This window comes from Mandrillus leucophaeus, unplaced genomic scaffold (genome assembly GCF_000951045.1).
Source record: "Mandrillus leucophaeus isolate KB7577 unplaced genomic scaffold, Mleu.le_1.0 Scaffold433, whole genome shotgun sequence".
Classification (NCBI taxonomy): domain Eukaryota; kingdom Metazoa; phylum Chordata; class Mammalia; order Primates; family Cercopithecidae; genus Mandrillus; species Mandrillus leucophaeus.
This window is the reverse complement of record NW_012104621.1, coordinates 2,504,084-2,530,404: the sequence shown is the minus strand read 5'-3', so window position 1 is coordinate 2,530,404 and position 26,321 is coordinate 2,504,084. Positions and strand designations below refer to the sequence as shown.

Here is a 26,321-nt window from a genome sequence, read left to right as displayed (position 1 = left end):
CAGCATAGAACTTTCTGAAAATGCAAAGAATTGGATAGCAAGGACCCCGACCCTCAGTGGGAAAGAGAGCAAGGGGGGCGGACTTTCTAGTCCCTGTCCACTCAGAAAGTCTGCAATTCAGTTCACTGGTGATGGCTCATGTCTCAAAGGGTGGCAGGCTGGAAAGGCTGAGGATGGGGAAGTGAGATTCATTCCAAGAAAGAAGCCAGACAGACAAGGGAGGGGGGGACTGTCTGAGCTGAAGAGGGAAATTCCCCGTCCTACAGGGTGGCGGCTGAAAAAAGCCATAAAGCCCTTCCAGGAGATGTTAAAAGGGGGAAGTCCCCAGCTCAGGGGTGGCATGACTGAGTGCACTCTGGACCCTGGGCTGGAGACCTGGCTCTGCCACCTTCAGGATGGGTGGCCTCCAGCAATCATCTCCATGACCTCAGTGCCCTCCTATGTAGAAGAGACTCCAAACACCTCCCTGCAAATGAGACTAAAGGAAATGGAAGCACACGGAAGCGCGTGAACTGTGGCGCAGACAGACAGGCGCACAGGGAAGGCATTCTGACCATCGGGAACAGACAGGTTAAGGTCAGGACCGCCAGGCCTCGAGGCACAGCCCAGGGGAATCCCCTTAATAACTGAAGGCAGCCACAGGGGTTTGGCATGCCTGTCAGCCCCAGCCACCAGCCAACCAGGAGGCCCCAAGGGGAACAAGGCATCTGCACTATGCCCGGTGCTGAGTCCAGCCCTGAGCTGCTCTCTGACACATCACATCACCTCCCTTAATCCTCACAACCAATGGGTTTCATTGGTCAACAGTAGCAACAACAGACACTGTCCAAGCATTTTGCACAGGGCAATTCGTCTAATTCTCACACTAACCCTGTGAGGCAGGTCCGCTGTATTGTAACCAAGGAGGAAACTGAGCCTTGGAGAGCTTAAGTCACTTGCTCAAGGTCAAGAGTCAGTAAGTGGCAGAGCTGGGATTCACGCTTGGTGGAACTCTGATTTGCACCAGTTCCCATAAAACCACTGAGAAAAGTGGGGCTGGGGAAGCATGGAAAGAAAGTGTTTGAGGTTCCCCAGAGGCCACCAAGTCCATCAAATCACCAACAACTTTTTCTTTTTCACTTTTCCAGAGAGTCTGGGGATTGATTTCATAGCCCCCCTTGGCTGACACGTGCCCCACATCTGCCCCAGTGCCTGCAGTGCTATGGTCCTGGGGAGGGTCCAAGGCTGGGGAGTCAGTGGGGCCTGGCTTGAGTCCTGACTTCATTACCCTGTGACCCTGGCAGAGCCACCCCACCTCCTGGGCATTCATTTCTGAATCTGCACAATGGGGTTGATGCCACCTACCTTCAGGGTGGCAAGAAACAAAAGTGAAATCATGTATACAGTAGCACCAAGTACACAGTGGTATCAAGAAATGCCAATTCTCTTCCTTCCCCTCCCACTTCTCTATGTCTGTCCAAAGTTGCCCAGCTCCGGTGCCCCATCCCAAGCTTCTCTGCCTTACTCCTCTCCCTATCCTGAGGTGATCACCTCAGGCTCAAACCCCACTCTCCTTTCCTGTCCCTCTCTCAGGGCCACCTTGGGCTGTGGCACCTCTGCCCAAGTTGGCCTCACTGTGAATTGTGAACTGGTGCACAGGGCAGCATCAGATGTGAAGGCCACTCTGTGCCCTGCTGCCCCAGGTTGGGACATGCCAGTGGGATGGCCAAGGGCTGATGGGCACACAGGATAGCCACACCACCCAAAGCAGTTGCCCTCCCCAATCACTAGGTAGGCAAGCAACTTGGACCCTTGACTTCCTTCATCCCAGCTGGCCAAGAGTTGGCTGCCATCCTGGGGATGGACTTTTGCAATACTACCCAGGCCATGACTCCATGGATGGTCATCAGGAGACTCATGCTGTTAACCCAGTCCTGCCCACACACCCTTGAGTCAGTGTCTTCCCCTCTCTGGGCCTTGGTTTGCTCAGTTTGTATACAAAGGGCAGTTTTCTGTACACCTCTGTACAGAAAGAGATGTACAGAAGGACTTTTAGGTTCTTCCAGTGCTAACAGACTCTAGTTCTATTCTGCTGCATCCACAGCTCTGCTGCATCCACAGCCCTGCTGCTGCCCAAGGTCTGTAATCTCCAGCCACTGCCTTATTTCCATTTCCCTGATTTCTATTAGAGATGAGTTTACAAAGTAGCCCAACCAGGCAAGGAGACAGCTGAAGCTCTGCTGTATTTAGTGACTCCGCTGCTGCTTGCTGTTTTCATTAAAAACAGGCTCCTGGGTATCCCCATAGTCCCCACAGTCTGACTCAGTGCTTTCAAAACCACTTCCACGTCTCAGCCACAGGGTGCATCCCCAGGAGGGAAGAGGTCTAGGACACTGGAAGTTAGGATTGCCTTTCCCATGCGTCAGAAATGAGCTCCCTGGAGGACTCTGTGACTCACAAGACTAGGGTCCTGACTGTGCTTTCACAGCTGGAGCCCTGAGCAAATGTAACAAGAGCCATCGTTCAGGGCCGTTTCTCTCATGCCAGATGCTGGGCTGAGGCCTGTCCCTGTACTTCATCATCTAACCCTGGAAACAACCCTATGAGATAGGGCTATTAGAATCACCATTCTTGGAAGAGGAGTTGAGGTTCAGAATGGTTGAGTAAGTTACCCAAGGCCACAGGCTTTTTACCCAAGGTTCCAAAGCAATAGAGCACAGCATTTGCCCTTGACAGCCCTCTGATGGTCACGAACACAGGGTGGCACTAAGGGAGCTGGTGTTCCAGTTCACCAGGGGATTTTGCAAAGTGCCCATTGGTTGGCTTTCCTGACCTTCCCAGATGAGTCAACGATTAAGCTCACAGGTCTGAAAACAAAGAGGTCAGACCCAGGGCTCTGGGGTCCCTCTAGTAATTCTCAGCCTGCTAAAAGCTGACCAAGATCACATGGCACAGCACCCCAGTACTCACCGGGGCTTGAGTGTAGGTGACGGCTTCTAAGATCTCAGCTACTCCGTCTGCCTCCTGCAGCCCACTGGTCTCTCCAGATGCCTGTGTGGAGACAAACTGTGCCACATACTGGGCAGAGTGGGCAGGGCCCATAAGAGTTGGACAACTGGGAAAGTCACAGAAACTGACAAACCGACTCTCCTACAGAGGAACCGTGTGTGTATGTGTGTGTGTGTCGATCAGAGACAGAGTGGGGTTAAGGAGACAGCGGGTGTGCAGTGTGCATGGTTGGTTATTTGTTTTATTTATTTATTTTATTTTTTTATTTTTTTGAGACAGGGTCCCTCTTACTCTGTCACCCAGGCTGGAATGCAGTGGTGCACTCTTGGCTCACTGCAAACTCTGCCTCCTGGGTTCAAATGATTCTCCTGCCTCAGCCTCCCGAGTAGCTGGGATTACAGGCATGCACCACCACACCTGGCTAATTTTTGTATTTTTAGTAGAGATGGGGTTTCACCATGTTGGCCCGGCTGGTCTCGAACTCCTGACCACAAGTGATCCACCCACCTCGGCCTCCCAAAGTGCTGGGATTACAGGCGTGAGCTACTGCACCCAGCCTGGTTGTTCATTATATTTCTTTCCACATTTTATTGCTCAAACAAAATACACAATCATTTTACACTCTAACATACGGTCTTTCATTCTATCCAGGTCCCCACCACTCTCCCAACCTTTGTGAGGCTGTCACTGGAATCTTGCGCTGGGAACCATTACAGCCGAATCATGACTTCCTGGCATTACCTAATCTTTCTAATTAGCCTCCTAAAGGCAGACAAGGAGCCCGAGTGCTGTGATTTTGTGACCAGTCCTTTGTTCTTGGACCCTTGGGTTGTTTCTACTTTTTCAGTATTACTGGTAATGCAGAGACGAACACAAGACTACACTAATCAGCATCACATGACTGTCAGGCTGGGACCACCGGCTCATGGAACACAGGCATTCTCATGGGTCCAAATGCCACTTCTCAGGGACTTTCCAACAGAATCCACAGCATTTTGTTTTTCATAAAGTTAACGAGATCAATTTATGTTCTGTTGCAGGGTTGACGCCACCCAAAGAGCAACAGGAATTGTAGGAATATGCTACCTTCTGCTCACCTCTGACTGCATCCTGGGACCCCTTCTCCCTGGGAGGACTCACCCTTGCCATTGTTCAGGCATCACCTGCTCCCTAACTTGTTTCAAGTTCCGCCTCTTTCCTCTTCCTGCTCCCACCTGACACGTTGAGTTTGGGTTTGAGGATCTCCCCGTGTTCCCATCACACTGCGCTCTGCCACTGTATTTTGGTATGGAAGTGCATATGAGCAGCTTATTAAACAGTTCCCAGTTATCCCTTTATCTCCAGCACCTACCCAGGGCTGTCACCCAGCAGGTGCTCAGTCAATCCTTGGAGGAAGGGAAGGAGGGAAGGAAGAAGGAGTCATCTTTTTTTTTCCTGCCCACCAGCTTATGAACGAAATCATTTGCCAAGCATAAAAGCTAAGTTGAGGATCGTTTTTTATGGGACTTTACTCCCAGAATATCTCAGTTTTAACTTTGATTTTAGAATCCTGACACCATTTCTTGGCAAGAAGGCAGGAAAGCAGGCCATTGACGGCCACAGCCATGGAAGATCCTGACACCTTATAAGAAACACAGCTCCCCGCACCAGAGATGGCTGACGCTCTTTAAAAAGTGAAATCACGCCAAAAGCCCAAAATAGGACTTGAGGCAGCACTTGCCAAAATGAGAGGTTTCAGAAACTCCACGCCACTGTCTGGGCATCCAGCCCTCCCCAGGCCCTAGCTGCTGGGGTTGCAGGGCCCTCTGTGGGATGGTAGGGGAGCTCACCGAGGACTCTTCGGGGTCGCACAGCTCCTCGGGAGTCCTGGGGTCAGGGTGCACGGTGAGCTGCTGGAGGGAGCCCTGGGGGAAAGAGAGGGATCAGAAGCCATGGTTTGCATGTTCACAGCATGACTGCCAGTGGAAGACTTGATTGTTTTTGTAATGGAGAAGCACAGGTAAAAGCACGGGAGTGAGGATGTATGGCCTGTGGCCTCAACCACAAAGCCAGGCCACCTCTTGGCCCACTCTCAGTTATGGGGGGATTCTCCTTGGGCCAGTATCATACTGACCCCTGGGCCAGAGAGGTCCTTGGGGAGCATAGTGTTCAAGTATGGGCACTACAGCAGCCTCCTGTCTCCAGGTCCCCAGCTTGTTAGTGGCAGGCCCTGAAACACACGTCTCCCTCTCTCAGAAAGCTCTTTCCCCTGCAGCTCAACGCTTCTGGGTTTGAAGGCCCATCCCAAGAAGGGCTGCTGCAGCCTCCCTGCCTCCACTCTCAGCCCCTCTCCCCACACCTGACAGCTTCCTCTCCACGAGGCTCCCAAAGTGAGCATTTAAAAATTGCCCATCGGATTTTAACTTCTTAACATTCTCCAGTGTCTTTCACTCTACTCCAGATAAACCCAGACTCCAGCCCATGGTGCTGTCCTGTTCACCAATGAGACATCAGTAAATACGTGGGCTGACTAAATGAGTACCTACAATAACTTAGTGATCTTTAGAGTGCTTTATACATAAAAGCCCATTTTGATAGTAAAGTCAGTTTAATTTTTTTAAGTGCACATTGCCTAGAAGGAGGGAAAAGCTACCTCTCACTCTGGTATTCTAGTGTATCCCACCTTTTCAGAAATTACTTAAGTGCAATTGCCACGCATATCCAAAGATCAAACCATTTAGGGCTATAACAAACCTTGCTCTTTTATATAAAATCTTAAAACGTACAAAGTGTTTTCACACAGGTTATCTTATTTGACCTACAAGCCTGTGGGGTAGGCTTTCTTATCTCCACTTACAGATAAGGAAACAGAGAGGATCAGAGAATCCAGATAACTGTCTCAAATCTACAAGATAAGTTGAAAACTGAGGATGAAAATCTAGGTTTTGGGGTTCCAGGCCTAGTGTTATTTCCTGTCATAACACGCATGCCTCTTTGAGGACATAATAATAAAATACTAATAATAATAGTTGCTCCATTTATTGCATGGTGAGTCTCTGACCATCCACCTCCCTGGTCTACCTGAAGTGGGACTTTGACTCACAGTGAATCTCTCAAGTCCTGTAGCTCCTGCATTGCCCACGAAGATTCCAGCGCTGGACTCGAAGGTCAAAGCCTGGGGGGACCGCTGGAAGGGGATGCGGCTGTGCTCCTCACAGTCCACGAGGAGGGCCACTTCCTCACCCTGGACAATCACGGCGAAGCGGTTCCACCTGTGGGTCATCACGGGCACCGAGAAGGCAGCAGCCTCTTGGGACACGTGGGAGCCCGGCTCCGTGTAGTAGAGGATGACCCGCTGGTGGCCGTCCTCCACACCTGAGAGCCGCAGGCCCAGGTAGATGACCTTCTGGAAGGCATCAGTGATGGCGAAGAGCACACCACCATGGGTGCTGCTGGGCTTCACCATGACGCTGATGGCGAAGTCCCTGAAGAAGGTGGATGGGATGAGAGTCCTGGCTGGGCGGCCGACATTGGCACCAGGGCCAAAGCTGTAGGCCGGGAAGCCACCGTAGCCTGTGACAAAGGATACAGACGAGGGCAGCGGGACACCGATGAGCTGCGTGAGGTCCAGGTGACCCTGGGAAGCAGACTCTGCAGGGAGGGAGAGAGAGACCATGCCTTACAGGTATATTCCACTCTGCTTGAAAATGAGGAAGAAATACAGTCACAAGTGAAACGGGATCACTCAGGAACCCCACTGAAACTGTAGTTCCTAAATGGTTGTTTTTCAAACGTTTTTGACAACGACTCACAATAAGAAATGCATTTACATTGCAACCCAATATACACACGTGTAGACAGATATCTGTAACACTGAAACAAAAGTTTCATAGAACATGATTGGCTTTTAATACTCACCAGGCACTCAAATATTTTTCTTTCCATTTAATTATTCTTTTTCTGTTTCATTTTATTAAAAACATGCTGGTAATGAACTACTAAATTGATTTTGTAACCCACTAAAAGTTCATGACCTGCAGTTTAGAAAATGCTTATGAGTAATCCCTAGAATATACAATGTTCCCCCATCAACTTGGAGATTTTTTTTCCCCACTATAAAACTGAACAGGGGCCAGGCATGGTGGCTCACACCTGTAATCCCAGTATTTTGGGAGGCCTAGGCGGGTGGATCACTTGAGGTCAGGAGTTCGAGGCCAGCATGGCCAACATGGTAAAGCCTCGACTCTACTAAAAATACAAAAATTAGCCAGGTGTGCTGGCACATGCCTGTAATCTCAGCTACTTTGGAGACTGAGGCATGAGATTCACTTGAACCCTGGAGGTGGCAGTTCTAGTGAGCTGAGATTGCACCACTGCACTCTAGCCTCAGTGACAGAGGGAGAGTCCATCTCAAAAAAAAAAAAAAAAAGAAAAAAAAAAAACCTGATAGGTTTGTTTTGTTTTGAGGTCTATTGTTTAAGTCCCTCCAGTGTGAGGGGAAAATCAGGGACAGAATGAAGTGTTCCCAGGCCTCAGAGCAATTGAAATTTGCATCATTGTCATTGCCTTTGACATCACCACCATCATCATCATCATCATCATCACCACCATCATCATCACCATCATCATCATCCACATTCCCTACACTCTCTCTGTACCAGGCCCTGCTCTAAGCTCTCTACATACATTAGCTCATGTAATCCTCACAACAAGCCTACGAGGTTAGGTACTGTTATCCCCATCTTACTTCTGAGAAAACTGAGGCTTAGAGAAATTAACAAATTTGCTCAAGGTAAGTTGCATGCAGGTTTCAAACCCAGAGCATCTGACCCCAGAGGCTATGCCACCACACCTTGCGGGGAGAAATGATGGGGCTCCATTATGGTGTCCTGAAAAAGACCCCAGGCTCAAGAATGTTGGCCCATCCAACTATTTTCCCCACGAGAAGGCTGCAGCCTGGCTTGCAGCAACATGGTAACCAAGGTACCAGCAGTGAGACAGGAAGGCAGGTCCCAGAGAGAGGGGGACAAGACGACTGCAGCCAGGACAATGGACAAGTAACACCCTTTGGCCTTGGAAGTGAAACCAGATCCTGAGGATTCAACCAGATGAGGAGGCCTGGAATGAGTGAGGATCAGAATCAAGAGGTGTCCTCCTCTGGAGGCCAGAGGGCAGGGCAGACTCACCTGATGGCTGTCCAGGCTATGGCCAAAGGCCAGAGGCCATTGAGACCCTGAGTGATTTCTGGGGACTTGGCAGGTTGGTCTCCAGAAAAAACCCCAAACACTAGAGGGGCCCTCTAAGGAAAGCCCTACCTGAGGAATCAGCCTGATTTCCAGTTTACCCAACTTGTCACCGTCTTATTAGACACAACTACGTAGCTCTGTGACCTCCAGTGAGTCACTGAACCACTCCAAGGCTGAGTGTCTTCCTCTATCATACAGGCACTAGAATGGGCTCCAAAAGAATGACTAAATGAGACAGTCCAGGGAAACCCCTGGTTAATAATGGTAGCAATGCAACAAACATTCACTATTCTTTATTTTTATTATATCCACTGAACAACGTCAAGAGGTCAATGGACAGGGATAATCACTCCTGCAGCACTGACTAGGAAAGCAAGGCTGACATGGGAGCCTGCCTCTGTGCCCTTGAGCTCCCTTATAAGGAATAATAACAATGTGGTTTTCATGCATAGTTTTACTTAGTCCTCACAGCAGCCCTGGAAATTCACTGCTCTTATCCCTTGGGAAGATGAGATGACTGGCCCGAGGTTACCCAGCTAGTAAGTGGCAGGACATTTTCGAGCCACGGCTGGTGTGATTTCTGGCTGATTCACTGCTGCAGCCTCACTGAGATGGGGGAGTCTCTACCAGGGTGGTGGGTGGGGCTCCACCTAGTCTGCCTACTGTATCAATGACCCTTCAGCAGCAAGAAGGATGGAGTCAAGACTCCAGGTGGTCCAGGAACTCAAACTTCCCATGAATGGGTACGTGTACTCGGTGGCTGGGAGAGGGAGACGCCCTGACTGCCGTGCCCCGACCCCGACTCCACAACACTCACAGAGAAGGCTGCTCACGGCCAGTACTAACCTCAATTATTATGAAATATATAGGTTACACAAAAAAATACAGTATAAAGAACAATATGAGGCACTTGGTTGTTAAATGGTTAAAATGCCAAAGTTTATGCTATGTATGTTTAACCACAATTTTTAAAAACATGAGTAATTAGCCCATAGGTTTGTTGTGAGGGTTAAAGGACATAATACAAAGTGCTGGCACATGGCAAATGCCTAAAAAGTGGTGGATATCATGGCTGGACACACTGTGGCTCACAACTGTAATCCCACCACTTTGGGAGGACAACGAGTGCAGATTGCTTGAGCCCAGGAGTTCAAGGCCAGCCTGGGCAACATAGTGAGACCTCATCTCCACAAAACAACAAAAAAGCCAGGTGGTACACACCTGTAGTCCCCACGACCCAGGAGGCTGAGGTGGGAGGATTGCTTGAACCCAGGTGGTCAAGGCTGCAGTGAGCCATGATCATGCCACTGCACTCCAGCCTGGGTGACAAAGAGAAACCCTGTCTAAAAAAAAAAAGAAAAAAAGTAGCCATCATCATCATCATCATCATCATCATCGTTGTCATCATCTAGACTTGCTCATTTAGAAAAGAACCGCAGAGGTCACCTGACACAACTCTATCTGTGGATAAGGTTGTATCAGGTTGTAACTGGTGACTTCTAGGGTTCTATCATACCAGACCCTGCCCTGTCTGGTATGATAACCAGTAGCCACATACGGCTATTGGGCACTTGAAATATGGGTCTTCCCAACTGAGATGTGTCATAAATGTAAACTACAAACTAAATTTCAAAGACTTAGTTTGGAAAAAAATCTCAATACTATTTATAGTGATTATATGTCAAAATCATTTTGAAAAACAATGGATAAATAAAATACATTACACATTAATGGGTGTGGTCATGTGTGCCTGTAGTCTCAGCTATTTGGGAGGCGGAAGTGGTAGGATCACTTGAACCCAAGAGTTTGAGGCTGCAGTGAACTACGATCGTGCCACTGCACTTCAGCCTGGGCGACAAAGAAAGACCCTGTCTCTCTCTATATATATATCATTTTTAAAAATTTTAAAATAGGGTCAGGTATGGTGGCTCATACCTGTAATTCCAGTGTTTTAAGAGGCCAAGGTAGGAAGAATGGTGAGGCCAGGAGTTTGAGACCAGCCTGGGCAACATAGAAAGACCTCATCTCTACAAAAAAAAATTTAAAAATTAGCAGAATGTGGTGGTGTGTGCCTGTAATCTGCTACTCTGGAAGTTGGGCTGGGAGGATCACTTGAGCTTAGGAGTTTGAGGCTACAGTGAGCTATGATCACCCCACTGCACTCCAGCCTGGGTGGCAGAGTGAGAGCTGTCTTTAAAAAAAATAATTATAATATTATGAGGAACAAGTATGTGCCCGCCGCTGCACTTAAGACAGACAATATCAATTCAGCCGAAGCTCTCATGAACTCTCTTCGGTCCTTTTCCTCTGCCCATGCCCTGGCAGGAGCCATTCTTGTGAATTTGGTGTTTATCACTCCCACGCATTTGTATGTTCACTCGATATGTGTTTCCAACAGAATGTAGAACCATGGTGTGTGTTTGAAACCTCATGTAAATGGTGGCATGATGCATGCATTCTTCTGGAACTTGCTTTTATTTTTCACTCAGTATTGTATTTTTTAGATTTATCCCTGCTGATACATGTGACTCTGGTCTTATATTTTCTTTTCTTTTTTTTGAGACGGAGTCTTGCTCTTGTTGCCCAGGCTGGAGTGCAATGGCGCAATCTCTGCTCACTGCACCCTCTGACTCCCGGGTTCAAGCGATTCTCCTGCCTCAGCCTCCTGAGTAGCTGGGATGACAGGTGTCCACCACCACACCTAGCTAATTTTTATACTTTTAGTAGAGACAGGGTTTCACCATGTTGGCCAGGCTGGTCTCGAACTCCTGACCTCAGGTGATCCGCCCACCTTGACTTCCCAAAGTGCTGGGATTACAGGCGTGAGAAAGCCACCACGCCTGGCCTGGCCTTATATTTTCACAACAGTACTCTATGGTATAAATAAGCTACAATGGGTTGATTCACATTTCTGTTGGTGGAAAGTGAGGTTTCCATCAATATTACAAACGATACTACCATAGACTTCCTTAAATACATCTCCTCCTGCTTGCCTGTGCAGGTAATTCCACAGCTGGAAGTGGAATCATTGGATAATATGGGTATGTGCACCTACAACTTCCCTGAATGTTGCAAAATTGTTCTCTGAAACAACTGTGTCATGTCACAGACCCACCAGCAGCATATTCTTGCCAACATTTAGGGGAGGCAGAGAGACACAATTTGGGAGAGGTCCACAGGGCTTTTCAACTGTAGTAATAGCGTTAATTGTTTAGGTGGTATTCAAAAGAAGTATTCATTATATTTTTCTTCATCGCTAATTTCATGGAAAATATTTCATACAATTTTTATAAAAATGATTAACCCCTCCGTGACAAAAGAGCACATCTGATCCTGTTGCTGCCCTGCTTAGAAAATCTTCTATAAAATATGATTATTCATGGCCCTCAGGGCCAGGGCTGACCAGGCTGCTGCCACCTGGCTCAAGGGGCCCTCTGTGGTCAGGACCAAGCTGCACTCCCTACTCTGTGACATGCCTGACACAGCCCCGGAGCACCCCACACTGTCCCAGGGACTCCCACCCCTGCCAGGAATGCTTTCCTGTGTGCCATCTGCCCCAGCCCAGCCCAGTTATTTTCACTGAATGACTCCTGCTCATCAGCCCAGGCCTTGCTTCCCTTGAAATCTCGCTTCACCTCCCGCACCAACACCCTCCCCTCTGGTGGCCACATTAGAAGCCCTCTCTGTACACACTGGGGTCCTCTATCATAGCCCCTGCGTGTCACTATTGGGTCACTTGTTTCTCTTCCCACTGGGCCATCTGTGTTCCCAGTAACCAACCCAGGGCTGATGAGTGAATGAACAAACAAATGAATGAATGTGTACATATTATCAAATCCCCTCTTTTTTTTTTTTTTTTTTTTTTTTTTGAGACAGAGTCTTGCTGTGTTGCCCCGGTGGGAATGCAGTGGCATGATCACAGCTCACTGCAGCCTCCACCTCCCAGGCTCAAATGACCCTTCCACCTCTCAGCCTCCCAAATGGCTGGGACTACAGGCATGCAGCACCACACTCAGCTAATTTTTTCATTTTTTTGTAGAGACAGGTTCTTGCTATGTTGCCTACGTTGGTCTCGAACTCCTGAACTCAGTAATTCTGCTGTCTCGGCCTCCCAAAGTGCTGGGATTACAGGTGTGAGCCCCTTTGCCCAGCCTCCAATCCCCTCATTTTAGAAAAGACTAAACTAAGGTTAACAGAGAGGAAGTGTTTGCTGGCCATGAACTCAGATTTGATTCTCAATTGAATGTTTATCCTCTCCAGTTCACGACTTGCTTTAAAACAGAAATTAATTTTAGTTAAAATATTGGTAAATTTGGTTAAATTTGACCACATAGAAATAATAAAGTTCTGCATAGCAAATAATAATAATAATGATAATCCCCACAATGTCAAAGAAAGTCCCCAAACCATGAAATGATATTTGCTACAAAAATCACAGTAACAAACTCATTTCTCTAACATGCAAAGCAAATGAATACCCAAAAGAAAAATGGGCAAAGAATAGGAAATTCTAGACACAGTAAAAGAAATTAAAATCTTAAACATATGAAAAATACTCAACCTCATTCATAATGAGAAAATGAAAAGTTAAGATTACGAAGAGATACCATTTTCCCTATCAAACTGGCAAAGATCAGAATACGCTGTGTTGGCAAGGGTTTAAGGCAGCAGGCCTCCTGCGTTGCTGGCAGGAACATAAATTGGTATAATGTGGTGGGAAGCAATTTGATAACATTTATCAAAATGGCAAATGCGCATGTACTTGTTGACCCAGCAGTCATACTTTTATGAATTTTTTAACAGATAAAGTTCATACGTGAAATATAGAGTACATACAAAAATATTCACTGCATCGTGGTTTAAATTTACCTAACATTCCCATCTTTGGGAATGATGAATATAATAAATTATGATAGGTTCACACAATGAAATCCAAGGCAGCATTTCAAAAGATGTGGTTCCTTAAGTGCTAACATGAAAAAATCAAGAAGATGTATTATGTAAAAACAAACAGACAAAATAACAAGGTGCAGAATTGAATTGCTATCATTTGGAAATATATGTACTAATACAAAGTAAATATATAAGAGATATTTAAATATATATGGTATATTACAGTATCTCTAGAAGAATACACAAGAAACTGGGGGCAGCGGTTGTCTCCAGGGAAGGAAGTTGGTGACTGGGGGCTGGGAGACTTGCTTTTCACTGGACATCCTTTTATACTTTTTCCTATTTTATGGCATATACATGGTATGAAAAGTAAAGACATTTACATATTTTTAAAGAGATTAACTCCTTGAATCCACTTTTAGAAATCATAAAACCTATTCTTCTTGCTTTTCCTCCCTCAGATTCAGCTTATCTTTGTACAGAAAGAAAGAAAAAAAAAAGGAAAAGAAACAAAGAAAACTAAACATCCCACTGAGATTTCTTTTCTCTCCTCCACGGTTTAAAGATAAAAACAAAACAAAACCACAAACACCCTACTGATAGCTCTGCTTTCTTCTTCCCTTGTCCAATCCAGTAAAAAGCTTTTCCTCTACTTCCTTTCTCTCTCCTGCTGGGAACAGGAGGGGGAAGCCTCTTTCTGCTGGGAAAATTCCTGGTGCCACAGACAGTAAAAGTGCCAGAGCTTCACATCCTGTGGCTTGTTTCCAAGTGGTGTCTCTGAGGGATCCAGGGCCAGGTAGGGGTTCAGGGGACACAAGGAGACGGGCCTCAGAGGCTCCCACTCAGAAAGCTCATTGCTTAAACCAGCCCAGTGCTTCCCATGGCCAGTAGATCCATGCTTGCGCGTGGCAATTCTGGGAATTCTTATGCCCAGGAGTCTGCGTAAAAACAAAAATTCATGAATCTATCCAACATCCTTGTTTTCTAGATAGGGAAATTGATGTTCAGGGAGACTTCCATGACCAGGAGGCACAGCCAGGAAGCGACAGATGGGGCAGCAAAGCAAGGGGGGCAGAGTCTTGGTACCATGAGTCCCAGAGCCCTCCCACAGCCCCCGACCACTCCAGGCCCTGGCCGGTGGTTGGTCAGCTGGAGACGGGGCAAAGGAGGCAGCCTGCAGCGGACAACATCCTCCTCTTTGGACACAGCTGTGATGAGATCCTGCCTTTGCTCTTTACCAAACACAAAGCCTTTGGGCGATGAATTCCTGCTATCAGGGGAGGTCCCTGCCCACTTCCCATGTGGGGATTCAGTGAGACGACAGATGGGAAATGCAAGGTATAAGCTTAACAAAAACCAAAGTCTGCAAAAAAGATCCCTTCCTAACCCTCCCGCCCTCCATCCCCCTAGGCCTCAGCCATTCAAGACAGGACACATGGATAGGCGCTGGCCCGCAGGCCTTGTTTCCACAGGGTCCGCCAAGAGGGAGCCCAGCCATGAATCTAGAGCAAGCCCAAGTCAGCCCCAGCAGCCCAGCCCTGCTCTCAGCAACCCCCACCACATCCCTCCACATCCACTGTCCCATGGCATGGCATGGTGGGGGACGACCCTGGCCTGGAGTGACCCACACTCACTCGTGGCTGCGCCTGGGCCTGCTGGCTCATTTCCCCTTGGCCTCCAGCAGGAGGGCCACCTGCTCAGGCAGCCACCAGGGAGCAGAGGAGAAGCCAGGGAGCCAAGACAAACAAGCCCAGCAACAGGGTCCATGGGCTTGACCTGGGATGGCTTGGAGCTGGGCAGGAAGAGAGGAGGGTGGAGATCACAGCTGGTGGGAAGACATCCCACCATTCTGGAGGGGATTGGGGACTGGCACAGAGCATGCCGATGGGGGCTGATCATGGAACTCTGCAGCCTGAGGATTCTTGGAAGTGGCCCACACTTATCCCCAGATAATAATACCTCTCTTAGAGGACAATTGTGTGACTTAAATAAAATAATATACCTAAAATGTTTGGAACACTGTTTAGCACACAGAGTGCTTAATAAATGGTAGCTGCCATTTCTTTCACTATTATTATTACCCTGCTATTTCCCCATGCAATTGTCATACTGGAAATCTCAAGGTATCCTGAATGGGTCCTACCTTTTACACCTCTGAGCCTTTGTATATGCTGTTCCCTACACCTGAGGAACTGCTCCACATATCTCAGGACCCAACTTCAATGTCATCACCTCCTCCATGAAGTCCTCTTGGATTCCCCCACCAGGTAGTCTGGGCATTCCTGCTCCTGCACTTGGCCTTGACTCTATGTAGCGTATATGGCATTATATTACAGAGGTGTCAGACCCTACCATCTTGGAACCTCCTTAAGTATAGGAACTGGGGTCCACTTCTCCCTGTCCCCCCCACACCCAGGCTCTGTCCCTGAGCAGGTCCTCAGGAAGTGTTTGCTGGCTGAACTAAATCCTAGGCATTCCACATCCCATTACTGGGCATATACCCAAAGGATTATAAATCATGCTGCTATAAAGACACATGCACACGTATGTTTATTGCAGCACTATTCACAATAGCAAAGACTTGGAACCAACCCAATGTCCATCAATGATAGACTGGATTAAGAAAATGTGGCACATATACACCATGGGAATACTATGCAGCTGTAAAAAAGGATGAGTTCATGTCCTGTGTAGGGACATGGATGAAGCCAGAAACCATTATTCTGAGCAAACTATCACAAGGACAGAAAACCGAACACCACATGTTGTCACTCGTTGGTGGGAATTGAACAATGAGAACACTTGGACACAGGGTGGGGAACATCACACACCAGGGCCTGTCATGAGGTGGGGGGAGGGGGGAAGGATAGCATTAGGAGATACACCTAATGTAAATGACGAGCTAACGGGTGCAGCACACCAACATGGCGCATGTATACATATGTAACAAACCTGCATGTTGTGCACATGTACCCTAGAACTCAAAGTATATACATATATAACAAATCCTAGGCATTCCAGAATTGAAGGTGCCAGGCTCACAGTCTGAGGCCCTGGTGAGAGTCACTGGGGTTGGGCTCCAGTCCAATATCCAACAATGACCTCACTGCATGCCCATCCATCACCTGAAAAGTCCAGGCTCCCTCCCACCTCCACAACGCTGGGTCCACTGACCCAGGGAGCCCATGTGGGAGGCAGGAATCCATGGGGCAATGAGAGACCCAGGGAGGGGAGGAAGGACTCAGGTTCAAGACTCTGTCTGTGACCTTGGGCCAGCTGCTCCCCATCCTTGATCTCAGTTTCTCCATCAGAGAGTTAGACCAGATGGACTCTCAGAGCCACATCCACTGTGATTTATTCTATGTATTTTCACTGCCTTCAAACACCTCCTGGGGCTACATCTGACCAGTCTTATTCTCTCACTTCATAAATGCTTAGAGACAGCTTCATTTCCAATGGGGGTTTTTCAACTTACTTTTCCAATTCATGAATTTGATCATATTTCTAAAGCCCCCACATTGTGCCTTGCGTAGCGTTGGAGACATGGAGCTAAGCCTGGAACATGTGCGCTCAAGCAGCTCACTATCTAGGTGACCATTAGCAGTCATCTGCTCCTATTACAAGCTCCAAAGCCTTCAATGGCTCCCCAGTGCCATCAGCATAAAAGCAAAATTCCATTCAAGACACCTTCTGCTTCATCTCCTCATTCTCCCCCTCTGTCTTTGCCTTCACTCATGCTATTCCTTCTAGTGACATCACTCTTCCCCATCTTCTCACATCTAACTCTTTCCAGTCTGGCTCAGCAGCACCCCAACACACGCGGGCCCCAATCTTACTCTGCAAAAAGGGCCAAAGTCATCCCCCCTCCTCTAAACATCCACAGAGCCAAGGAGATGAAGGAATGGACACAGGGAGACACAGCCTGAGCCTTCCTCCCTCAAATCTAGCTCACACTCCAAAGTGCAGTTTTAGGGTGGCCCCTCCTCAGGGCGCAGAGAGGAGAAATCAGACGGCTTCAGAGGCAGAGGGAAATCTGAGCAGTCAGGGCAGGGTGCGACTTTCCTCCCAAGGGCCCAAAGCCAGTTTCCATGGAAACCAGGCGGAATCCCAGCCATGAAGAAACAAACAGAGCAGGGTTCAGGTTTTCCTTCCACACAGATGACAGCGATTTGGCCAGAGATGAAGAACAGGAGCGAACCCTCACCTCTCCTCCTCCTCTCTGCCACAGGCTCGGGGACATCATCTGGCACCTCCCCTACCCCGCTGGGCCTCGGTCTCCCCTTCCGTGCGATGGGATGGAATCAGTCCTTGCATCTGTGGGGTCCTGAAGCAGTGCCCGGTACTAGCCTGAGCTTTGGAGCCTTGCCTCCCTAGAGAACTGTAGCTGGCTTTGCAAAGCTCCCTCTCACAGATGATCATCCGGGACCTGAGCCCAGCGCTCGCGATAGTTAGTATTTAAGGCCGGAGGAGGCTAAGGAGCGTTGCTCGCTCCGCTCCTGGTGAAGGAACGCTACGGAGATGTCCCGACAGAGGCGCGAGGGAGGCTGAGGACGCCCCGGACTGTGCGCGGCAGCGGCCCCTGGCGGTCTCTACGGGAACTGCGCTTCCACCAACTGCAAGGAAGGCTTTTCACCTGGGCTGTGAACTGGGATCCCAATAACAGACTCAAACCGAGAGGTCTGTAAGGGACCCAAGAGAGCAGGTCTGAGGTCATGCAGTGAGTGTGGCCAAGCCAGGCCTAGAACCCATAACGCCTCCCTTCCTTCCTCGACTGTTTCCCTGCACCGAGTGCTGGGGAAGGCCGAAGGTGCCCCTCCTGCGTCTCTACCATTCCCACACACGTCTCTAAAGACCAATGGCACACTTCAGTCTGCTTAAACGGGGCCACGGTGATTCCTGCAAGCGGATCCGTGTATTCCCACTGGGGGGCCGGGGCTCAGAGGGTCCAGATGACCCTATACTGCCTGTGGCCTGGGGCTGGACCAGTAGGATGAGGGTATGTAGGGTAAGGTGGGGGGACTGCCCTTGGGACCCCAGAAGGGCTCCCCTCGCCTGAGTTTCCTGGCATTCAGCCCCTGGGGAGAAGAGGTGTTCAATGCCCCTCCTCTGCGCCTGCAGCATGGGGGCAGACCCTTGGAGAAGCCACGTGTCCCTCTTCCTTGCCCTTTGTCAGCTTGTCCTGCCAGAGAGTTGGGAGGGTGGGGTTCCTGCATCTTCTAGGACTGGTCTTTCCCTGCCCTTTGGACACCCCTACAGAGAGGTGGCCCCCAAGGACCCTGGGTATGTCTAAATCACACCTTCTGGCATGTGACTTCCCTTTCTCCCACCTCCCTGGAGGGACAGGAGTTCAGCAACCGCAGACTATGTGGGACAGTGCAGCTCACCATCTGGGGAGGAGCCTCCTACGATGCTCACCCATCCAAAGCCACCTGGCTTCCACCTGCTCATCTCCACTCACGGCCACCTGACCATTGCTGCACAATTCGAAGTCTTCAGAAGTCCTTTCTCATGTTGAACTGAGGCAACTCTCCCTGCAACTCTCACCCACCTGGCTGGGCCTAGCTCTACCCCTCTGAGACCACACACAAGTCGGCCTCAACTTCTACATCCTGACCTCTCAGATGTTGCATGGGGTGGTGGAAAGGGCCTCAGCCTGCAAGGTGGACTCTGCCACCAACTTGGCATATGACTTTGAGCAGTCCCTTCCTTTCTCTGAGTCTCAGGTTCAATATCTGTCAAACTGGAGCCTTGGACTAAATATTTTCCAAAGGCCCTTGCCAGGTCTGACAACCTCATCGTCTGCCTCCTCCTTGTCTCCTGCCTGTGTTTCAGTTTTTCTAACCACCCCTAACTGCCGGTTCTTTCAGTCCACAGCCTTCAGGCCTGGAAGGAATGACTCCAACAGGGGCCGGGACAAACCCAGCCCTCCCCATAGACTTCCTTGTCTTTGGCCAGCAAGGCCTGGCCAGAGGCAAGGAGGGTAAGGTGGGGGGACTGCCCTTGGGACCCCAGAAGGGCTCCCCTCGCCTGAGTTTCCTGGCATTCAGCCCCTGGGGAGAAGAGGTGTTCAATGCCCCTCCTCTGCGCCTGCAGCATGGGGGCAGACCCTTGGAGAAGCCACGTGTCCCTCTTCCTTGCCCTTTGTCAGCTTGTCCTGCCAGAGAGTTGGGAGGGTGGGGTTCCTGCATCTTCTAGGACTGGTCTTTCCCTGCCCTTTGGACACCCCTACAGAGAGGTGGCCCCCAAGGACCCTGGGTATGTCTAAATCACACCTTCTGGCATGTGACTTCCCTTTCTCCCACCTCCCTGGAGGGACAGGAGTTCAGCAACCGCAGACTATGTGGGACAGTGCAGCTCACCATCTGGGGAGGAGCCTCCTACGATGCTCACCCATCCAAAGCCACCTGGCTTCCACCTGCTCATCTCCACTCACGGCCACCTGACCATTGCTGCACAATTCGAAGTCTTCAGAAGTCCTTTCTCATGTTGAACTGAGGCAACTCTCCCTGCAACTCTCACCCACCTGGCTGGGCCTAGCTCTACCCCTCTGAGCTCCCCAGTGCCATCAGCATAAAAGCAAAATTCCATTCAAGACACCTTCTGCTTCATCTCCTCATTCTCCCCCTCTGTCTTTGCCTTCACTCATGCTATTCCTTCTAGTGACATCACTCTTCCCCATCTTCTCACATCTAACTCTTTCCAGTCTGGCTCAGCAGCACCCCAACACACGCGGGCCCCAATCTTACTCTGCAAAAAGGGCCAAAGTCATCCCCCCTCCTCTAAACATCCACAGAGCCAAGGAGATGAAGGAATGGACACAGGGAGACACAGCCTGAGCCTTCCTCCCTCAAATCTAGCTCACACTCCAAAGTGCAGTTTTAGGGTGGCCCCTCCTCAGGGCGCAGAGAGGAGAAATCAGACGGCTTCAGAGGCAGAGGGAAATCTGAGCAGTCAGGGCAGGGTGCGACTTTCCTCCCAAGGGCCCAAAGCCAGTTTCCATGGAAACCAGGCGGAATCCCAGCCATGAAGAAACAAACAGAGCAGGGTTCAGGTTTTCCTTCCACACAGATGACAGCGATTTGGCCAGAGATGAAGAACAGGAGCGAACCCTCACCTCTCCTCCTCCTCTCTGCCACAGGCTCGGGGACATCATCTGGCACCTCCCCTACCCCGCTGGGCCTCGGTCTCCCCTTCCGTGCGATGGGATGGAATCAGTCCTTGCATCTGTGGGGTCCTGAAGCAGTGCCCGGTACTAGCCTGAGCTTTGGAGCCTTGCCTCCCTAGAGAACTGTAGCTGGCTTTGCAAAGCTCCCTCTCACAGATGATCATCCGGGACCTGAGCCCAGCGCTCGCGATAGTTAGTATTTAAGGCCGGAGGAGGCTAAGGAGCGTTGCTCGCTCCGCTCCTGGTGAAGGAACGCTACGGAGATGTCCCGACAGAGGCGCGAGGGAGGCTGAGGACGCCCCGGACTGTGCGCGGCAGCGGCCCCTGGCGGTCTCTACGGGAACTGCGCTTCCACCAACTGCAAGGAAGGCTTTTCACCTGGGCTGTGAACTGGGATCCCAATAACAGACTCAAACCGAGAGGTCTGTAAGGGACCCAAGAGAGCAGGTCTGAGGTCATGCAGTGAGTGTGGCCAAGCCAGGCCTAGAACCCATAACGCCTCCCTTCCTTCCTCGACTGTTTCCCTGCACCGAGTGCTGGGGAAGGCCGAAGGTGCCCCTCCTGCGTCTCTACCATTCCCACACACGTCTCTAAAGACCAATGGCACACTTCAGTCTGCTTAAACGGGGCCACGGTGATTCCTGCAAGCGGATCCGTGTATTCCCACTGGGGGGCCGGGGCTCAGAGGGTCCAGATGACCCTATACTGCCTGTGGCCTGGGGCTGGACCAGTAGGATGAGGGTATGTAGGGTAAGGTGGGGGGACTGCCCTTGGGACCCCAGAAGGGCTCCCCTCGCCTGAGTTTCCTGGCATTCAGCCCCTGGGGAGAAGAGGTGTTCAATGCCCCTCCTCTGCGCCTGCAGCATGGGGGCAGACCCTCGGAGAAGCCACGTGTCCCTCTTCCTTGCCCTTTGTCAGCTTGTCCTGCCAGAGAGTTGGGAGGGTGGGGTTCCTGCATCTTCTAGGACTGGTCTTTCCCTGCCCTTTGGACACCCCTACAGAGAGGTGGCCCCCAAGGACCCTGGGTATGTCTAAATCACACCTTCTGGCATGTGACTTCCCTTTCTCCCACCTCCCTGGAGGGACAGGAGTTCAGCAACCGCAGACTATGTGGGACAGTGCAGCTCACCATCTGGGGAGGAGCCTCCTACGATGCTCACCCATCCAAAGCCACCTGGCTTCCACCTGCTCATCTCCACTCACGGCCACCTGACCATTGCTGCACAATTCGAAGTCTTCAGAAGTCCTTTCTCATGTTGAACTGAGGCAACTCTCCCTGCAACTCTCACCCACCTGGCTGGGCCTAGCTCTACCCCTCTGAGACCACACACAAGTCGGCCTCAACTTCTACATCCTGACCTCTCAGATGTTGCATGGGGTGGTGGAAAGGGCCTCAGCCTGCAAGGTGGACTCTGCCACCAACTTGGCATATGACTTTGAGCAGTCCCTTCCTTTCTCTGAGTCTCAGGTTCAATATCTGTCAAACTGGAGCCTTGGACTAAATATTTTCCAAAGGCCCTTGCCAGGTCTGACAACCTCATCGTCTGCCTCCTCCTTGTCTCCTGCCTGTGTTTCAGTTTTTCTAACCACCCCTAACTGCCGGTTCTTTCAGTCCACAGCCTTCAGGCCTGGAAGGAATGACTCCAACAGGGGCCGGGACAAACCCAGCCCTCCCCATAGACTTCCTTGTCTTTGGCCAGCAAGGCCTGGCCAGAGGCAAGGAGCACTGTGCTCAGGAAAATGTCACAGCTCTCTGCCTGTGTGGAAACTCAGCCCCACCCAGGGTGGAGTCTCCGGGGGCTCCTGGTTCCACCTGACTCCCTTTCTGAGGAAAATGAACACAACACAACTCACGGTGCCTGACGGTCCATCTGCACCCAGCAAAGATGCGAGAGGTTCTTAGAAAAACCTATCACCCGATGCATTTCTTAGAAAAAGAACTGTTTCCCTGCCAAGGAAAAAATCCTGGATCAACTTAGAAAGGAGACCTGGCTCGGTCACAATCAAAGACTCTATTTTTCTGAATTACAGAAGAGCATTTTTCTACATATAAACTTAGAACGCCTCCTTCTCTTTTCCGGTTTTCATATATAGCATAGGAATTTTCCTGCTCAATGAAGTTACTGTATAAGCTCTCCTCCCTCTCTGTCTCCCCCTCTCTCTCTTTCTCTCTTGCTCTCTTTCTCTCTTGTTCTCTCGTTCTTGCTTTCTTGAGCCTCTGACCTAAACTGAGGAGAAGACGATTTGAGGAGGCCTGGAGCTGGGGTCCTGGCTGAAGCTTGCTTTTCCTGGCCAGCAGCTGAAAAGCACTTAGCCCAGCAGGAAGTAGTCCTCACCTGTCCAGTATCCTCTCCTGTTTCCAAAGCATCCTCTCACCTGTTCCTTCTGCCAGGAGGGAAGCAATGCAGGGATCACTCTCTCATTTTGCAGAGGAGGGAATCAAGCCCCAGAGACAGGAAGTCACTCACTCAGAATCCTCAGTGCAGCAGCCAGCACTGAAGATGTGAAGCTGGGCTCTGCCTGTTACAGCCCATTGCCTTCTAAGCTTTCCTTGTGGCTCTCCCAGGCACAGCTGCACACCTCTGTGTTCCCACGGTCCCCCTCCACCCTTCCTCCCAGACACCCTCATCCGTCTGCAGTCCAGTGGCCAGTACCCCTTGCTCTCATATGCTTCGACATGGGCCCTGGGCATGGGCCATGCCAACTCATCTCTCGGTCCTCGGCAACCAGCACAGAGCCTGGCAGAGGGGACTCTCAATGAACAGAATGCCAAGAAACAACAGTATCAGCAGCTAAAATTTTCTGCAGGCTTGCTGCATACCAAGTGCTGTTCAAAGGGCTTTCCACAAATCACTTCATCCTTACACTTGATTATGAGATGGATGACATTATTATCCCCATTTTACAGGTTAGAAAACTGAGGCTTAAATTACTGTTCCAAGTCCATGAGGTTAATAAGCAGTTGGAGTCAAGATTCAAATGGGACTAGGTAGGGTGGCACGGTGTGAAGGTTGCAGCCCTAGTCACATATCAGAGTCACCCTGGGAGCTTTTAAAAGTCAGAGGTCTGCCCCCCCCGCTTGGGCCTATGGAATCAGAGTCTTTCAGGGTCTGGCCTGCATCGATCTGATGCCCACTCTCAAGTGACAGCCACAGGTAAGGGCTAACTGCCTGGGCTTTGGCATCAGACAGACCTAGGCTTAGTCCTGGGTCTGCCACTCATGGGCCTTCCGCAGGTCACCTCGCCTCCCTGTAGCCTCCTAATCTGTAGGGTGGGGCAGCACTAGGACCTGGCTCACAGAGCCATCGCGAGAACAGACAACACAGTGAGAACCCTACTTAGCACAGGGCCTGGTGTGTAGTGAGCATTTGGGAAACACTGGGAGTTCTCGCTCGTTGGGTTGGGTGCTGACCAGGGCTGGGCACTCTCAAGCTGTCAGTGCACAGCATCTCCGTTCAGCCTCAAAACCACCTGCTAGCCACAAGAGAATTAGCAACATAATTGATGAACAGGCCCAGCAGATAAGGAACTGAGGAGGGCAGCCCGGAGGGAGAGAGCGTGGGGTGGCTTCCCCATGCTGTGACCTGGCTTTGCTGAGAGCGTGGGCTGCCTCCCCCATTTGGTGACCCGGCTCTGCTGAGAGCATGGGGTGACTCCCCTATCCTGTGACCCGGCTCTGCTCGCCACTGCTCCCTTCACACATGTGCACATGCATGCGCACACATGCAGACCCTTCAGTCGTGGCAGCAGTTAGCCGCAGTGCAAGAGCCACATCCAACCTCAGGAAGAAGCGGTGGTTCCTGCTGTCTTGCTGTGGTGGGGGTCTTTACATCCCTTCCTTACCCCCTTCCCTCAACCTCTGGTTCCTGGATCCTGGGCACAGAGCCAGCCCAGGGACCATGTGGACCAGGTGGCACAGTGAAGGCTGGCAGGTGCGGGCAGGCATGAGCAGCCATGGGTATCTGGGAAGAGTTTCGTACTCAGCTCTTCTCGGCGTATGGACTTTCCTTTTCCATTTGGGGAACAAAGACTCTTTGAGTGCATTGAGGGCCTTGAATCCTGAGGATGACATCAACTGAAATGAGTCATCACCCCCACCCAGCAGGCAGCTCTGGAGGGCTCAGCTCAGGGTTCTGGGAGGAAAACACATGGAAAATGGCACGGAGAAGAAGGGGCCTGTCGGGGGCACGTGAGGGGCAGGGGATGGGAGCATGCAGTGACCTTCTGGACACGGATGCTCTACAGCCCACGGCTCCTGGAGGCCGTCAGGCCCAGCATTCCAAGGGGACACAGGACTGCTGGCAGGGCCAGTGTAGACACATAGACCAGGGGGTTTCAAGCAGTATTTTCCAGGGCTGGGGATGAGAGAGGGAGGGGGATCGAGGAGGCCTTACAGGAGAAGTCCTGCCCCTTGGCCCCCTGACACACAGGCACACATGCACACACGGATACATCCACACATACACAGAACAAATCTGTTATTCCTACCACTCTGTCATACACACGCATAGGTTCACATACTCATAACACACACTCATACACACACTTTCAAAGGTTCATGCCACACAAACACACAGATATACAAATACTTACACACACATTTATATACTCCAATATACACCGACTCATGCACCTCCACCCACACTCATCCCAAACTCATACAAGCACACACTGACACATGCACACACTTACCTACTCACACACTCACAATCTATTCATAGACCCTCTCTCACACACTAACCCACGTCCACACACACTCACCTCCACTCATGTACACACACCCAAGCAATTCAGACTTCATTTGTTTAATAATTTGGGTTCCGTTAAGTCTCATTTGAATGAAGAGTTCTGCGGCTAAAAACAATCAAACCAATCATTGAAAGCCCTTCCACCTCACAGCTGTGGAAACTGGGGTGTTGTAGGGGCAGGTATTTACAGAGGAGCGCACAGAAAGTCTGAAGCCCACACCGTCTTCTCCTGCTACCTCCTTAAGGGCCTGGAGATCTCAGGCTGCTCTTTCCACACACAGGGCTTGGTTTCTCTGATTTGGGCACATTTTCTGCATTTCCCTCCTTTCCTCACTGTCAATAAAACCTTCTCCCCAGCATTATGGACTTGGGGTTCTGGCTTCACAAAGCACTGAACCCCGTGATCCCTCTATTGGAAGCTATGCTAGAAATAGTCTATAAATAAATTCAGACAGCTGCTGTGAACAGGTGATGCCTGGCATGTAATCCAGAGCCTGGCACAGGTAAGTGCTCAATAAATGTTTGTTTTGTGCATGAGTGAATGGGCAATAGCTCCTGTATACGGAGCCCTACTATGTCCTGGGCAGGAAGTGCTGTACTTGAATAGCAGTGGTTCTCAACCCTGGCTGCACAGTAGAATCACCTGGGCAGACTTTTTTTTTTTTTTTTTTTTTTTAACTAATACCTACGCCTCACTCCCAAAGATGTTGATTGAGTTGATTCAGGTGTGACTTGGGCATGGGGAGGGTTTACAAACTTCCCAGGTGATGCTAATTACAGCCCCTGAATTCTTCACAACAACCCCACTCTTATTGTTCCCAATTTACAGACGAAAGAATGAGGCACTGGGAAGTTAAATAACTTCCCCAAGGGCACCCAGCTATCAAATCCCAGACTGGAGATTTTAAGCCCTCATCTGTCTGATGCGAGGCGTTGAGTCTCTCTCTGCTGCTCTCCAGGGATGTTACTTCAACCCAAGGCTGACCCACTCTAGAAAGCACACCCTGATTGTTGTCCCAGCCCTCAGTGACCTTGGGCCCATCTGCCTCTCTATTCCCATTGCCCTGACTCCCTCCCCATGGCTGGGGGCATCAACACTGGGCACCTCCCTACCAGCTACCAGGAACAGGAGTCTGCTGACAACAGGAGAGGGGGTCTCTCACGGGCTTTGTCTTCTGACCAGTTCTGGGAGGGCAGGAGGCTCTAGTCCTGCTGGCCACTGGGCAGCCGCTATTCTCATCTTGCCTGCCCTGACATTTTTTCAGAGTTGAGAAATGGATCTCTGAGCAACCTGGTATTAGG

The 26,321-nt window shown here is 50.3% G+C and overlaps 1 protein-coding gene across 1 annotated transcript in view; it reads right to left on the bottom strand.

Annotated features, from left to right (window-relative positions):
* The window catches only part of COL15A1 (collagen, type XV, alpha 1), a 145,243-nt gene that overhangs the window by 93,875 nt on the left and 25,047 nt on the right, over positions 1 to 26,321 (bottom strand). The window contains exons 3-5 of the mRNA XM_011993764.1: positions 6,071 to 6,618; positions 4,818 to 4,892; positions 2,950 to 3,030 (exon numbers count right to left, since the gene is read on the bottom strand). Of these exons, the coding sequence (XP_011849154.1) occupies positions 2,950 to 3,030; positions 4,818 to 4,892; positions 6,071 to 6,618 (704 nt within the window). The remainder of the gene's footprint in view (positions 1 to 2,949; positions 3,031 to 4,817; positions 4,893 to 6,070; positions 6,619 to 26,321) is intronic.